At 36.8% G+C, this 15,512-nt stretch overlaps 1 protein-coding gene across 1 annotated transcript in view; it reads right to left on the bottom strand.

Annotated features, from left to right (window-relative positions):
• The window catches only part of LOC132152809 (thrombospondin type-1 domain-containing protein 7B-like), a 272,917-nt gene that overhangs the window by 14,908 nt on the left and 242,497 nt on the right, over positions 1 to 15,512 (bottom strand). Inside the window, exons 19-24 of the mRNA XM_059561707.1 lie at positions 14,798 to 14,939; positions 12,821 to 12,936; positions 12,430 to 12,547; positions 5,613 to 5,758; positions 4,097 to 4,271; positions 2,383 to 2,556 (exon numbers count right to left, since the gene is read on the bottom strand). Of these exons, the coding sequence (XP_059417690.1) occupies positions 2,383 to 2,556; positions 4,097 to 4,271; positions 5,613 to 5,758; positions 12,430 to 12,547; positions 12,821 to 12,936; positions 14,798 to 14,939 (871 nt within the window). The remainder of the gene's footprint in view (positions 1 to 2,382; positions 2,557 to 4,096; positions 4,272 to 5,612; positions 5,759 to 12,429; positions 12,548 to 12,820; positions 12,937 to 14,797; positions 14,940 to 15,512) is intronic.

The raw sequence follows: 15,512 nt of genomic DNA, 5'->3' as shown, positions 1-15,512 counted from the left end.
AATCTTTGTCCGTATCCGTTCCAGTCGTTACCGGGAAATCCGTCTGTCTTGGCCCTTCTTCCACCCCGCCTCTCGGAGGGCCATCGGGTTGTTTTTCCTTATTCATTCTCATAGTGAGAGTAGGGTGTCCCTTTTATGGGACTAGTGAGTTAGGTAACTAGCCTTCCACTCCCGGTGCAGACTTTCCTGCAGTCATCCAGTCTTTCATGGACACACACCCGGAGCAGTGGGTAGCTATATGTATATCCAGCACCCTGGGAGCAACTGGGGGTTCAGTGCCTTGCTCAAGGGCACTTCAGACATGGGAATTTAGGGTGGAAGAGAGCGCTGTTCATTCACCCCCCCCCACCCACCAACAACTCCTGCCAGCACAGAGACTCGAACCAGCGACCTTCGGGTAACTAGTTCAAGTCTCTAACCATTAGGCCACAGCTGCCCCTTAAATATAAATATAAAGCAGCAAAACTGTTTCTAGCACTGATAATAAATCAGCATATTAATGATTTCTGAAGGAGCATGTGACACTGAAGACTGGAGTAATGGTACTGAATATTCAGCTTTGTATCACAGGAATAAATTACATTTTAATGTATATTAAAATAGAAAAAGTTATTTTACATCAAAATAATATTTCACAACACAATATTTCCTCCTGTATTTTTGATAAAATAAATGCAGTCTTAATGAGCATAAGAAACTCCTGTAAAAACATAAAAAATCATTCTTATCCTAAACTTTTGACTGGTAGTGTACAGTATGTACAGTATGTGTGTGTGTATATATCAATATATATATATATATCAATAAATATATATATATATATATATATATATATATATATATATATATATATATATATATATATATATATATATGTATGTATGTATGTATATACACACACACACACACACACACGTTTGTCTTTGTGAAAAGTGGGGACATCCCATATGCGTAATGGTTTTTATACTGTACAAACTGTATAATTTATCGCCCTACACCAACCCTACACCTAACCCTAACCCTCACAGGAAACTTTGTGCATTTTTACTTTCTCAAAAAAAAAAAAAAATTATTTATAAGCGTTTTGAAAAATGGGGACATGGGTTATGTCCTCATAAGTCACCCTCTCCTTGTAATACCTGTGTCATTCCCATGTCATTATACAAAGTTGTGTCCTGATATGTCACAAAAACAAGAGCACATACAGCGGGTAAAGCAAAGAATAATCTCCCTTTACGATAATCACATTCTGTTAGTGTTGGTGTTTCTGACATGTTATTTTTTCACTAGGTGACACTTATTTGTGCAGAAACTGCATACTTCTCCTTCAAGTAAATATATAAAAAAATATGAAAATATGGATTAAGAAAAAATCTTTAATTGGATGTTATAAGTTGCAGTGAATAAATACAGCTGGAGAACTGTGTCCTTTTTTATTTTAGGCTTTTTTTGTGGAAACTGTGATACTTTTTTTTCAGGATTCTTTGATGAACAGAAATTTCAAAAGAAAATCAGAAATCTTTATTAACATTATAAATGTCTTTACTGTCACATTTGATACATTTATTGGATCAATCCTCAATTAAAGTATTTCTTAAAAAATTTTCTGACCCCAAGGTATAGACAGTCTGGATAAGGGTGCAAATTTTTTTTTGGTTTGATCAATGTTAGAAAATTCCCTCACAGACCTCTATTGAATATGTAGGATTTGTTTACACTACACAAATTCAATTTACCTTTTAAAATCAGATCTTTGGGACTGACTGCATGCTCCGTCATTCGGTAAATGATGAATTGCGATTTATTTGTGTAGACAGTGCTATCTGAAAATCTCTGGTGTATTGTATACAGTGCATCTTATTGGTTGTTACAACAGTAATGTAGGCGTCAACAAGATTCCAACAGACCTTCTGATATAAACCTGAGAGTCGTGGGAAGAGAGGACTGAATTTCTATCATGACATCTTTGTTGTAGTGATGAACTCACAAGGTGCATGAGATTACAAGAGACAGAGACATTTTATGCATTTATGCATATACTGTGTCCAAAACAGCAGACTTGTTCATAAACTAAATGAAAATTAGTATACTCAGGCACACACAATACTGTACACATTGAATGATGTATAAACATGTCATATCCCTAAAAAACAACTCTTTTAACTTTGTTAAACAATAATTATGAGATAATTATGACATAAAAAGCCATAAATATGGCATAAAAAATTGTATCATCTAATTTCAACAGTCAATTATGACTGTCATATATTTATAAGAAATGGGCTTCTATACAAAGTACATACATTACTGCATATTATATTATATTAAAATATATATATAAATAATTTATTATATTATATTATGATATTTCACTGCTTGTACCTTTACATGGACGTGTCTCAAAGATTTGGTGAGGGCAGCTGTCCTGGTTCTCCAGCACTTGTATGACCACAGCCTGTGAGCGTGCCTGACGGCCCACCATCTCAAAACTACGTCCCTCCAGACACGTCAGCTGACAGGAGCTCCACTGCGACCACTCTGTAAGGTGACAGTCTCCTGTGGATGACAAATCACATATCACAACTTCAGTTCTACAGTTTAAATAAATACCAAGACAGTTTAATGGTCCAGCTCGTAAGTTCAAAGAAAGAATGAATGCTATACCATAAATCCAAATTTAAATACTGCTATGTACTTTGAAGCATGTAGTAAGTTGGGATATAGGACCGCAACATAAAACAACAGACCACTTTGTAGCATACTGCTATTCAGTGTTGTTATTGTCAATTAAAACTAATGCAATTAAAAAGTCATTTTCGTTAATTAAAATAAATAAAAAATTGTGATTTAAAGTAAATAAAAGAATTGAACACTTAAACTAGAAATGTTGCCCTTGCATTAAATAAAATACAAATAAAGCTAAATAATAATAATAATAATTTTATATATATATATATTACTAAAACTAAATAAAATAAAATGACAACTGAAAATATAAAAAAATATAAAATATTTTTAGTATAAAAATACAAATACTACTAAACAAACTCATATGATTATTTTGTGCCAGCGCATCTTTCACATTTCTTATATCACACTGCTGTGATCTCTCTAGTTTCTTTCAAACACACCTGCTTTTCATCTTTCAGCTTTCATCAAATGACACATTTAAACACATTTACAAATGTGGATTCAAACTTCAAATACTTCAAACTCAAACTACGACAACTATTACTACTACGCACAATAATAATAATAATAAGAAGAAGAAAGTATGCACAATAAAAACATACAAAATAAAACAATTTTTTTTTTTATTTGTGCAGGCCAGCAAGATTGAACTGATCCTTCTGTCATAGAATTGAATGCATGACAAAGTCTTCAGATACATCTAATGCTTCCTTAGCTGAAGGTCATACATCACTGACCCTATGAATGCGTCAGAACAGAGGCCAGTTGACAGCGACAGCTACCCCCCACCTGTGCACACTAGCACTAGCTCTTCAGCCATGACGTCCTTTTGATTCTGCAGCCAGGATGTCATTAGAGACAATCTGTTTGCCCAGGCAACTCATTATCCATCATCTTCATGAAGCCAGTCTATTTTCATCTCTCACTGGAGCTGCCGAAACATATAATACAGCATTGCACACTGCACACCATATGCTGCCCTTTCTAACCCATTAATTTCTTAGACTCTCTCTTTTTTGTCTCTACCTTTCTTACTCTAACATCTTTCTTCCCCTATCCTCACAGCATATGTTTATCTCTGAGAGCATGTAGCACATTTATGAAATGAAGAGGGACACAGAAGTAAGGCCGACACAAGTCGATGATAGCCTGAACGTGAAATGTATTCACAGGTTAATCAAATGGGACATTGCTTGTTGACAAACTTTCATTCCACTGAACATGAGAGATATTAATTCCTAGGATAGTTCTACTGTGATTTAGTGAGTAGTAGTACAAAATATTCCTTGATTAACATCCTCCACTGATTATGAAACAATAAATCGTGTTAAATGAATCTTGAGCATCAGTGCACAAAAATGTAAACAATGAGTAAAAGAAATGTTGTTTCGAATCAGTGTTGTACCTGGACAGGGGACGAAACACGGCTGCTGCAGCTCCTGCGCGCTTTCCTTTCTCACTCGGTCTCCACATTTCTCGTCCTCTACTGTTTTTGAAGGGTGGGGGTTGTCCGGCCAGTCTGACCAGTGCACCATACACGTCAGGTTCCTCTCCCTCTTGCCCTCTCCACAGTCTGCCCCCTGCACAAAACCACGCGGCTGACTCATTAATCTGGACAAGCTGTGAGCAGTGAGGCAGAGGAGCTTATTACAGTGACACCTCTCTCTGAATGACTGACAGCTGGGATTGAAACATGCTATGGCATTTCTCATGAATGTGAGTATGTGACCTGATCACACAGCTGAGGCTTCTACTATCACAGCAAAAAAGTGTTTTTGTCCTATTTGCCAATAAAAAATAGCAGAAAACAAAACAAAACAAAACTATATTGTATAAGATATTTGTTTTAAGAGACCTTTTGTAATTACATCTATTTTCTTTTGTTAAATTGTAATTTTAATTAATAATTTAACATTTTTAAAGTTGCTTTTGTTTAGTTGTAAGTATAAATATAACAAACTGTTGAGATAGTTCACTCAAAAATTTAAATTCTGTCATCATTTAATAATGAAAATACAGATTAAGAAAAATTCTTTTTGTAGTATTGTTTTCACTTATAATGCTTTTTCTTTACTCTTCCATGAAGTTCATGGAATTTTTTACCTCAATCTCACATTTCTTCCTGTTGTTATTGCATGTGTTACAAATTTTCTTTTCCAATTAAACATAATTTGCCTCGGAAAAGTGAGCTATGAAAATCACATCTTTTCAGATATGTGTGTGGTTTAGCATGTCTGTAGAATTGTGTGTAATAAACTACGACTAAAAAGCAAAGCAGCGTTTTCACAGACATCACACATAGTGTTGTCAAAAGTACCGATGTCAGTACCAGTTGGTACTGAAATTGAAAAAAAAATTTGACTCACAGATCACAGAATTGTGTTAATGTTTATGAATATAAAAGTGTCCATCAAACCAAGCACCAAAGAAAGCACAAATATAAGTTAAAAGTGTACAACATTTCTTTTGTTCATATTGTGAGGAGGACAGCTTTTGATCTGGGCAAGCACGACTCAGGGACGTGCGCAAAACCCCAAGACATACAATTAAAATCCTTCGCAGATATAAAAGAGAGAGGAGAGAAAAGCAGAAGAGAGGAGATGAAAATCTGAACTCTGCCACTGTTCTGCTCTAATGATAAGACCATGGATACCAGCATGATTTTAATCAGCAGTTACCTCACGTCTCAATGACACAAAGTCTCTCTCTCCCACACACAAACTCGGCATGTGTGCAATTTCTACAAAATTCAATTAAAGAACTCAAGTATTTTGCCAGTACCAGATAGGCATGCCGGGTGGCTGGTATCAACACCGCTTGGTCATATGAAACATGGATTGAATGCCCTCAGGTTAGGTGATATGCAATAACCAGTAACTGCAGAATACATGCAGATCCAATTATTTTTGCCCAGGATCTACCTCCACTGTGCAGGGAGACCAATCACTCAGAAGCCACGAGTAGCAGGGGCTGATGGGACAGGGTTTGGTCTGGGAAAGCTGAGAGGCACAGGGGCGTCCCTCCTCATGAGCTTGCTGAAGCATGCTGCGAGAGCGAATCATAACACCTGCAACAGAGACGCATGTGAAGAGACATCTGTGAATGCACTGTATGGAAATATGGCAAACAGCAGAGGATGGGCTAAAAATACATCAAGCCTGCATTAGAGTGTACTCTAATAGCTAGGGACAATACTGTGAATTTATGTATTATTCAAACGTAGAGTTGCTAAATTTACAAAATGTAGAATTCAGGAATAGACAGAAACAGTCATCTGAGATGCCCCAAGATCATCTTACACCAGTATGAATTTCATGCTGGTCCAGGCAAATTTAAGCATGTTTAGAACTATAATAATCTAAACCAATAAATGTATTCCATAAAATAGATTTTATGTATTAAAATATCTTAGTGTATTCGTTAGATGTCAGTGTATTTACTTATCAAGTAAATATAATTTGTAAACTGAATATTGTGTCATACTGAATACTGTGTGTCATTCACATGCAAGCTGTTATTTTGTCAAATTGGAAAAATATTATAAAAAATACTTTTGTGACACAAATAAAATAATATCTATGCAATTATGCTTATAAAGACAAAAGATTGACCATTTTATTGCAAAAATATTGTACAAATTAAATGTTACAAATTAGATTTAATTATAATTAGGATTTTTAAACATTAATGTAACATTTAATAATCTATAATAATTTTGAAGGTCACACATTTCTTTGCAAACTTTTAATCAGGAAATATTGCAAGTGTACCATAGTTCTACAAATTAAATTTTTTCATTACATATGAAGCTATTGCACCATTTACACTGATTCTGAACTGGGAGACCTAAAAGCTTTTCTTATCCTGTTGCTCTCGGTGGTGTACAACAAGCAGCTGCTGCATAAAACACTTTAACAAAAGAATCATATTAAACACAATTCAAAAATTAAGACATTGTGGAAATGAAATTTTCTTTATTTTCATAAATAAAATAACAAATGACTCCTCCTGTGATGTATATATGCCCACTGTTAGAAGCTGTTAATGAACAAGTTAAACTAATCAGAAAGGTGTGTTTTTCTGTAAGTCCACAGGCCCAAAATTGTCCATAGGTAAAGAAACACCTGTAAACACAAATGAAATTTGAGAGTTACACAAAGATTTTGAGTGATTAATGACTTTAATTCCTTTCTGTTCCTCACACATATCTATCATATGATTTCAGAAGACTTGGTAATCTACACAGTGCACAATGAAAATGTTTTGCTCTTTTCTGAGCTTGACGGCACTTGTTCTTCATTCTTTTCAGCGTATGGAAAAGAGCAGCTTGGACATTTTGCAAAATGTCTACTTTTCAAGATTAAAGATTAAAGAATTTTATTTGTCACATACACAATTATATAGCGCCTATATGCCCAGCAGTGAAATATGAGTCAGGTCCGCTCCTTGGACAGTGCAATTAAAGAATACAACACAGATGAAAATATACATAAATATAGCTATGAAAGAATGAAATAAATGTAAACAATAAAAATATAAGAATAAAATATAAAAAAGATGTATACTGTAGAATTAAATATAGAATAGAAAATAATGTGCATGAAAGTACACTGTAGTCTTAAATATTAAGATACCCAGGGATGTACAAGAGGCAATGTGCATATATGCATTATACTGTGGTCTTAAGTATTAAGATACACATAAATGTACGAGAGACAAATTTGAAAACAGGTTGACACTGTTAGTATGTCAATGTGAGGTAGAGAATGATGAATATCTTACTGAAAAAATTGAATATTAAGTGGAGACATGAAGATGTTAAGAGGCTGGTTTTGAGTTTAGGAGCCTGATGGCCTGGGGCAAGAAACTCCTCCTGAGTCTCTAGTTTTTTGCCATCAGGCTGCGGAAGCGCTTACCAGATGGCAGCAAAGTGAAAAGATGGTTACTGGGGTGGATGGAGTCCTTGATGATTTTAACAGCTCTGCTTTTGCAGCGTTTGATGTAGATGTTCTGCGGAGAGGGGAGAGCAGACCCTGAGATGCGCTCAGCTAAGCGCACAACTCTCTGCATGAGTCTTGACTGGAGCTGTTCCCATACCACACTGAGATACACTGAGTCAATACACTTTATATGGCCCCTGAATAGAGTTTTCAGGATTGCTGGTGAGACCCTGAATTTCCTCTGCTGTCGCAGATGGTACAGTCTTTGCCTGGCTTTATTAACCCGTGTTTGAATGTAGGTACTTGAAGCTGGTCACCCTCTCCACAGGGGTCCCGCTGATCATAAGAGGAGTATAGGGCTGCTGCTGTCTCTTCCGGAAGTCAACCATTAGCTCTTTAGTTTTACTCACATTCAGAGCGAGACCGTTGTCCTGGCACCATGATGTGAGTTTCTCTACCGCATCCAAGTATGCGATCTCATTATTGTTGGAAATGAGGCCCAGAACCACAGTTTCATCAGCAAATTTGATAATAGACGTGAAGCTGTGGGAAGACACACAGTCATTTGTGTAGAGAGAGTAGAGCAGAGGACTCAGGACACAGCCCTGTGGGGCTCCTACGCTCAGGGTGATGGAGTTGGATGTGTACTGGCCTACTTTCGCCACTTGAGGTGAGGAAGTCTTGAATCCAGTCACAGAGTGAAGAATTCAGGCTAAGGTCTATGAGTTTAGCAGCTAGCTTTATGGTCGACTATAGTATTGAAGGCTGAGCTATAGTCGATAAATAGCAGCCGTCATTGTGAGGGAAGAGTGCAGGATGTGAGAGATGGCATCATCAGTGGATCTGTTTGGGCGATAAGCAAACTGAAGAGGGTCCAGAGTATCCGGGATGGAGGAGCAGATGTAGTTTTTAACCAGTCGCTCAAAGACCTTGATGTCTATTGATGTGTTTCAGACAAACAAAGGATGTTACAGTCCCTACTGTACTGTTGGAAACTTGTCCTGGCTCTAAGATCATCCATCTTATTCTCCAGAGACTTGACACTGGCGAGCAGAATGCTCGGTAGAGGAGGACTGGGAGCTCTTTTTCTCAGTCTGTTGCGAATCCCAGTGCGTTTCCAGCGGTGTTTCTTGACCCGTCGCCTCGGGTGGTTATTCAGGTGGCCATTGTTCATCTTGGCGAATGAATGACATGAGGGTGATTAAATGATGAAGAATTTTACGCAGCAGGGACATATAGAAGTTCACTGCATATAGCAGCTCTAGGCCTGCCTAACAACACATTAGTGTTAACTAGAACAGGACGTCCTAAATTAACATGGAAACTGACAGCACTGAAGCTTAGACCAAGCTTTTCAGAAGAATACAAATTTGGGGCTATCACTCCATTCACTCAAATTCCGAAGAAAAAAAAAACAAAGCGGAAAGACCTTTCATAAGTGTACATCTAAACTGAACTGCACTCCAGTGAGTTTGATTGTAGAGAGCCCTCCTTCCAGTCGAGCATTAAACATTTAACAAGAAGAGAGAGAGAGAGAGAGAGAGAAAAAAAATTACATTCACAGCACAACACAACTGCTCATCAAATTCATGTTTTGTGCTGCCTGCAAGAGCCGCCTCTACAGCTAGCCTCTTCAAGCACGTCATTCATTAAAACAGAAGCAACTCCGGTCAGATGAGGAAGCCCTTAAAATGACGTGATTTGACAGAGGAAAGATCTCTACTTGATCCAGTAGGAAGATGCAGGAGGGATGGGGGGCAATCGAGAGAAACGAGGGCTAGAATGAAAAAAGAAAAAAGGGGAAAGCAAAGAGTTCTTTGGGTCTCCTGAGCTCCACTTTCAGATGTATTAAAACTCTGTGCATATATACAACACATTATGAACCCCAATATCTAGGTCTCCAGTGAGGTGCACAAGAGACAACACTGCGTTTATTTCTATGCCTGTGCATGTAACCAAAAACATGCTGAGAACTTCCTGTTTGCATTGCCTGAAGAACTTCCTTTGGATTTAAAAGTAAACTGCTTGACTGAGATAGGAAGCTGATGGCTGAATGAAAATAAATGAAGATCATGTTGAACGTGTCTAATTAAGAAAAAAACAATCTGAACTCCTAAGGAGCTGGGTCATTTGAACTATAGGGACCTGGGCTGCTCTTAAGACTAGTCATTAGCACATTTTATATTGCATGAAGCAATAACACCATTCCATCAGGCAAACAGGGCAACAAACACTGAATTCACAATTGCAATTTTGAGAGCACTAATGCGTAAAATAAATATTTCCCTTTGACTGATAAATAATTTGGCATTTTCAGGAAACCAAGGGTTTTATAATCCAGAGTCATTAACCTGTAAGCTGATCCTTAAAAATGATTCATGACATAACATCCATAATTAAAAAGGGATTCCGACAGGGCATGTTAATGAATGCAAAGTAAATGCAAACCACCTGATAGTGTGAGCCTAGAGCAAGCAGAGTGTTTATCTCCATGGAACCCGAGTGCAAAGATTTGTAGGTTAGGTTGCATGCAAATGAAAATGTGTCAGCAGCACAAGAACATTAAATGTTATTGCGAACTGTAATTTGCAGGCATGTTTCTCCCTGATTCTTCTAAATACTGCTGATTGCTTCTTAAAACTGAAATGATTGCTATTTTGGGCTTTAGTAAGATTTGTCTGCAAATTTACTGTGCACAGGGGCGAAAATCTCATCTAAATGTTGGGGGGGGACAATAAACATAACATTTCTCACAAGCATGTTTTGAAGGGGACACCAATAAAATAGGCAAAATTGTACTTAAGGGTATATGTACAGAGTGCATGGAGACCGTTCCATTATCCTTCTTCTCTAAGTTTCTTTCTGGTTCAATGAAGAAGCTGACTAAATTGACCAAAACATTCTTCAAAAACATTGCAAAAAAAAAAATGTTTTAAAGTTGTTTACACAATCAAGCCACCAAAATGCAATGGAATTTGAACTTAACTTCAACTTTTATTTATTTATATAGCACAAGCTAGGTAAACGCCTGTATAAAACAAGGGTAAACGTTATAATCGCTAACAGCGCAGACTGGAGACAAAAATCGGAGACAAAAGTAAATTGGTACACAATAATATTTTTTGGACACAATTTATTAATGACTCAGCATCATCTATATTAAAGAAAAATAATCACGTCATCCGATGTTTAATGAGCTTGACTTATGGAGTTCCACAACTACTGAAACATGTTGTTTTCTCCCACCGGACGTTGTGTGTCGGTGGTGGTGAGATAAAAGGGGAGCAGGCAGTGGACCAAAGCAATGCGAGGCAAAGCAGGCGGAACTCGAGATGTTTAAAACTTTTTTTGTTGTTGCTCCGTTTGCAATTGTATTGTTTTACTACTTGCACAATTAGTTTAACTATATATCATTATATTATTTACAATACACATATTTCAATTATATTTTAGGGGGGGACAACCCTCAGATAGGGGGGTCCGGACCCCCCCGGGATTTCCACCTATGACTGTGCATGAGCAGTTTCTGCATGTTTTGAGTTACTGTCATGGAAAGGAAACAATATTTATTGTGAAAAGCACTATATAAAAATTACCGTGCAAAAGTTCAAAAGATTTTGAAAATGTTTTTGAAAAAAGGTTCTTATGCTCACGTCTGCATTTTTATAGAAAACACAGTAAAACCAATAATATTTAAAATACTACAATTAAAAATAACTTTTTTAAAATATATTTTAAAATGTAAAGTTAAATAAAATGTATAGTTTTTTACATAAATAAATATATTTTTAACATAATAAATGACTTTTTCATCAGTTCAATACTGGCTAAAAGTAAAAAATAAATAAAAAATTAAGCATCAATGAATAAATTAATAAATCAATCAATCAAGCTGACCCCAAATTTTTTAATGTTAGTAAACATTTGTAAATTTAAGTTTACACTTACTACAATACTACAATATTTTAGTGGCTTAAAAGAAGACTTAATGCAAAGTAAATCTTTCCATAAAACAGATCATTTTATTTATTCAAAAGCGATTTTTGCTTCAGTACAATGGCAATATAAAAGTCACCAACATGTCTAATTTTCTCACACAGTAAACTTTTTTTTTTTGATATGATTCTTTATGGTCTTAATGAAAAGTCTGTAACATAGTTTGGTTAAAACTTCTCAATGGTAGTGTAAAACCACGCTTTTAACCCTGTCAAAACCAGCTCTTTTCAGAGCAATCCATTTCATAGCATCTTCCTTTAAATGTTAATGAGGTTTGCTGACCACGCCCCTCTCTTCTGAGCTGCTCTCAGAATGACTGTTCATCGTGAAACTTGCTAAATAACACATTATTAGGAAAGGCGATTTGCCAAGATTCATTAAAAAAACGTATACTCACTTTTTCTATAGGTGAAGCTGGACCACAAATGATTAGTGCGAAGATGGACATATTTAGGTTGATTGGGGGCGCATTACCTTCAGAAACAAATGTAATCCACTGCGTCTTCAGCCGCTCGGATGTCAGGAATAAATGAGGAATGCTATGTTCATTATTACATCCAACAACAGAACATCTCGCTTAGGAGACATTCTTGTCTACATCTGCTTCGGCGGTGAAACAGTGGCAGACTGATGACCACTCACTCAGGGCGGGTCTAAGATAAGACACCAGTCCAGTCTGTGCTGAAACCCTACTGTCAAACTATCATGGGAGGGGCCTGTCTGTGTGACATCAGTAAGTACAGTGTACTTACTGAGCAACAACCCTCATTATATGTGTAATTAATTACATACTGTGACTCACCTTTACTGCCACAGGTGTGTGAACACTCGGTCCAGGGCGTCCAGTCAGACAGGATGCAGTTAAAGGGACAGTCCACCACACAGTTCATTGCCAGTCTCCACGGTTGAGGCAGGCCCAGCTAAAACAGCGGGACAGCCATTAATCCCACGTCCCCTCACCACACACAATTTCGGTCTGATGAACCAGCTGTGAGCCAATGAGGGGCTATTACTGTAAAAGCCTTCAATGAAAGAATCATTTTCTGGATATGGAGTAATACTGTGGGGAGTTAATGGACAGTCATGGCTGATTTGCAGTACATGCAGTTGAAGGACATAATACAATCCCACAGTGCTTAATTCCCCCTCAGAGAACATTTGTACTGAGTGGGGCGGCAGGAAATGAAGGTTACCTCCTCACACATGCTTAAATCCACAACTTTGCCATCGCTGCGGATGCAATCTAAGAGTCGTGTCCTCATGCCCTGGCCGCAGATGGCATGTTCGCTCAGCTGACAGGTGCTCCAGCCTGACCCTTAACCGAAGGATACAAAAGCACACGCACACGGGAAACATCAGACCAGAGTATCATTTAAATATCATATTCTGTGTTTGTCCTCAGAATTTAAATTCCTTTCAAATAGCGTTTCAACTAAATGCAACATCAAGAGTGTGTCTAATCTCAATACATTCATTCAAGCCTGGATTGCATACTTATTAGATATTTTATGTATATTGTATATTGTATTGTATAATTAGATATTCTATGCATGCATGGTTTCTGGGCTAATAATGTCCATAATCCATAATGTTGTCTGATGCTTTTCGAAAACGCAATTCTATGAAATTCTAAGATTTCTGGTCAGTAAGGTTTTTTTTTCTTTTAAAGAAATTACTACTTTTATTCGGCAAGGCTGCATTAATATTTCAGTAAAGACGTTTATAATGTTATGAAAGATTTCAATTTCGCATAAATATATGCTGTTCTTTCGAACGTTCTATTATTAATTATTTTTAAATTGTTTTTGAAAAGTATTATGCAGTCCGCAAAAACAAAGCAGCACAATTGTTTTTAACATAGATAATAATATAAATTGTTTCCTGAGCACCAAATCAGCATATTAGAATGATTTCTGAAGGATCATGTGACACTGAAGACAGCTCATAAGAATAAATTATATGAATGATATTATAAAAAAAATCTCTATATACTGTATATATTTTTTTAAATGGTAATAATATTATATTAGTATAATATTATATTAGAATATTTTTACTGCATTTTTCTTCAAATGAATGCAGCCTTGGTAAGCATAATATACTTCTTTCATAAAACATTTTCACAGAAATATGCAAATTATGATTAAGCTAACGCCTATGAAATAGCAAAGTAGAATAAAGAAAGATGCATTGTGATCTAAGGGCAGAAGTTAGGCCGCCTTTACAATACTAATCTGGCTTTAAGTCAGTCAAATGGCTTTGAGGAGGAGTATCAGTATTGATATGATCAGCAATTTCATGGTCTCTGTGCAGTAAAGCGCTTATCATCTCATTCATATCTCCATGCCCATTTCCTTCATTAGGCTATATCTAGAGAATTATTATCTACAGGACGATACTTCACATGTGCCGATGTCCTACTGAGCTTAATATGGCATGGGGTGGCTGCAGGCAACTGGACAATCCAAAGCAGTGAAATTCACATTCTCAGTGGAGATGTTAATCTGAGAGAACAGCGTGAAGGAGAGAGGACGAGTTTGAGCCTTGATCTTGTTTGAAGTGCAGAGTCTGAACATCATATCATATCTATCATATACCCAAGAACCTGCTATGTGAGGCAGACTGAAGTCGGAGAGTGTGAAGATAAGCACTAGATTAACATGTTCCCATTATTAATACAGTGTACATTATCTCAGTATGTACAGTATATTCACTTGCATTTTATGGACCCATAGAGATGGATTTAAAAAATATATATATATTCGTGTTCATCTGAAGAAAAGAAGTCATATACTTCTAGGATGGCATAAGGGTGAATTAATGAAGAGAGAATTGTGGATGGAGTGTCCCTATAAAATGTTTATGTATTAGCATATGTAGAAATTAACATTAATCAAGATAAATAGATGCTGTAAAACTACTGTTTATGTTAAGTTATTGAAATAATGAAAAATAAAAGTTGCTGTTAAAAAAAACAACTCTGAAAATATACCGCTTTATCATAGATAAAGCAGAAATACCAGAAATATCCAAATATCGGTGGTGCCTTCGAATCAAAAAGCTTGAGAATCATTGCTTTAGAATGAGATGCCTAAATGTGAGTCATGCAACAGTCATTAGATGATCATGTTATATTTAGTGTTGTGTCAAGCAGAATGAGAGCGACCCACTGGAGACATTGTAGTGATAACTGAAGCAGGTGTTGTTGAGGCTGCAGGGCTCTGTCTGGGTGCTGTCTGGACACACTCTGTCGGCCACTGGGGGGCGCAGCATGTGTCTCGTCCTCATCCTCACTGTGCTTTCATTACATGGCTACAAATAAATACAGTTAAAATGTCAAGAGGGCTTTGATGCCAAACATATCAAAGTCTAGACACGTCTTTAAAAAAAGTTCATATGCATAGGCAAGCTGAACAACAAGCGCTGTGCTGTGTCATACTGCATTGTAAAAAGAAAATAAAAAAAAACCCAGCAGTCAGGCAGCCACATGGTCTTGCTATGCTAAGTGCACTGTTAGAAGCTGTCAGGCTGCAGGAAGCAACTAATCTGCATCTCCATCTCTGTTAGACGCTAATGAGACCCTTTAAACAGCTAGCTATGTGCATGTATCTCACTATTGGGGAGGCTAATCATCAGCAGGAGCTCTGTTTGGCTAGTGCCATACATCTGTGCACCCAGGTTTTTTTGGGGACATTTAATAAGTATGTAAAACCGAAACTAATTAAACAAGCTCAGTCACCGAACCCTGGTGTTTGACATGTTCACAGTGCTGGCTGAGTGCTTTGACAGAGCGAAGAGAACAAGCATTGCGTGGAGCTGAGACCATACAAGGTAGAATTGCGATTTAATGTGATTAGTGTAGAGACCAAATTATGCTGAAATGGC

This window comes from Carassius carassius, chromosome 11, assembly GCF_963082965.1.
Source record: "Carassius carassius chromosome 11, fCarCar2.1, whole genome shotgun sequence".
Classification (NCBI taxonomy): Eukaryota; Metazoa; Chordata; class Actinopteri; order Cypriniformes; family Cyprinidae; genus Carassius; species Carassius carassius.
The sequence above is the reverse complement of the archived record's forward strand: the minus strand, read 5'-3'. Positions and strand labels throughout refer to the sequence as shown.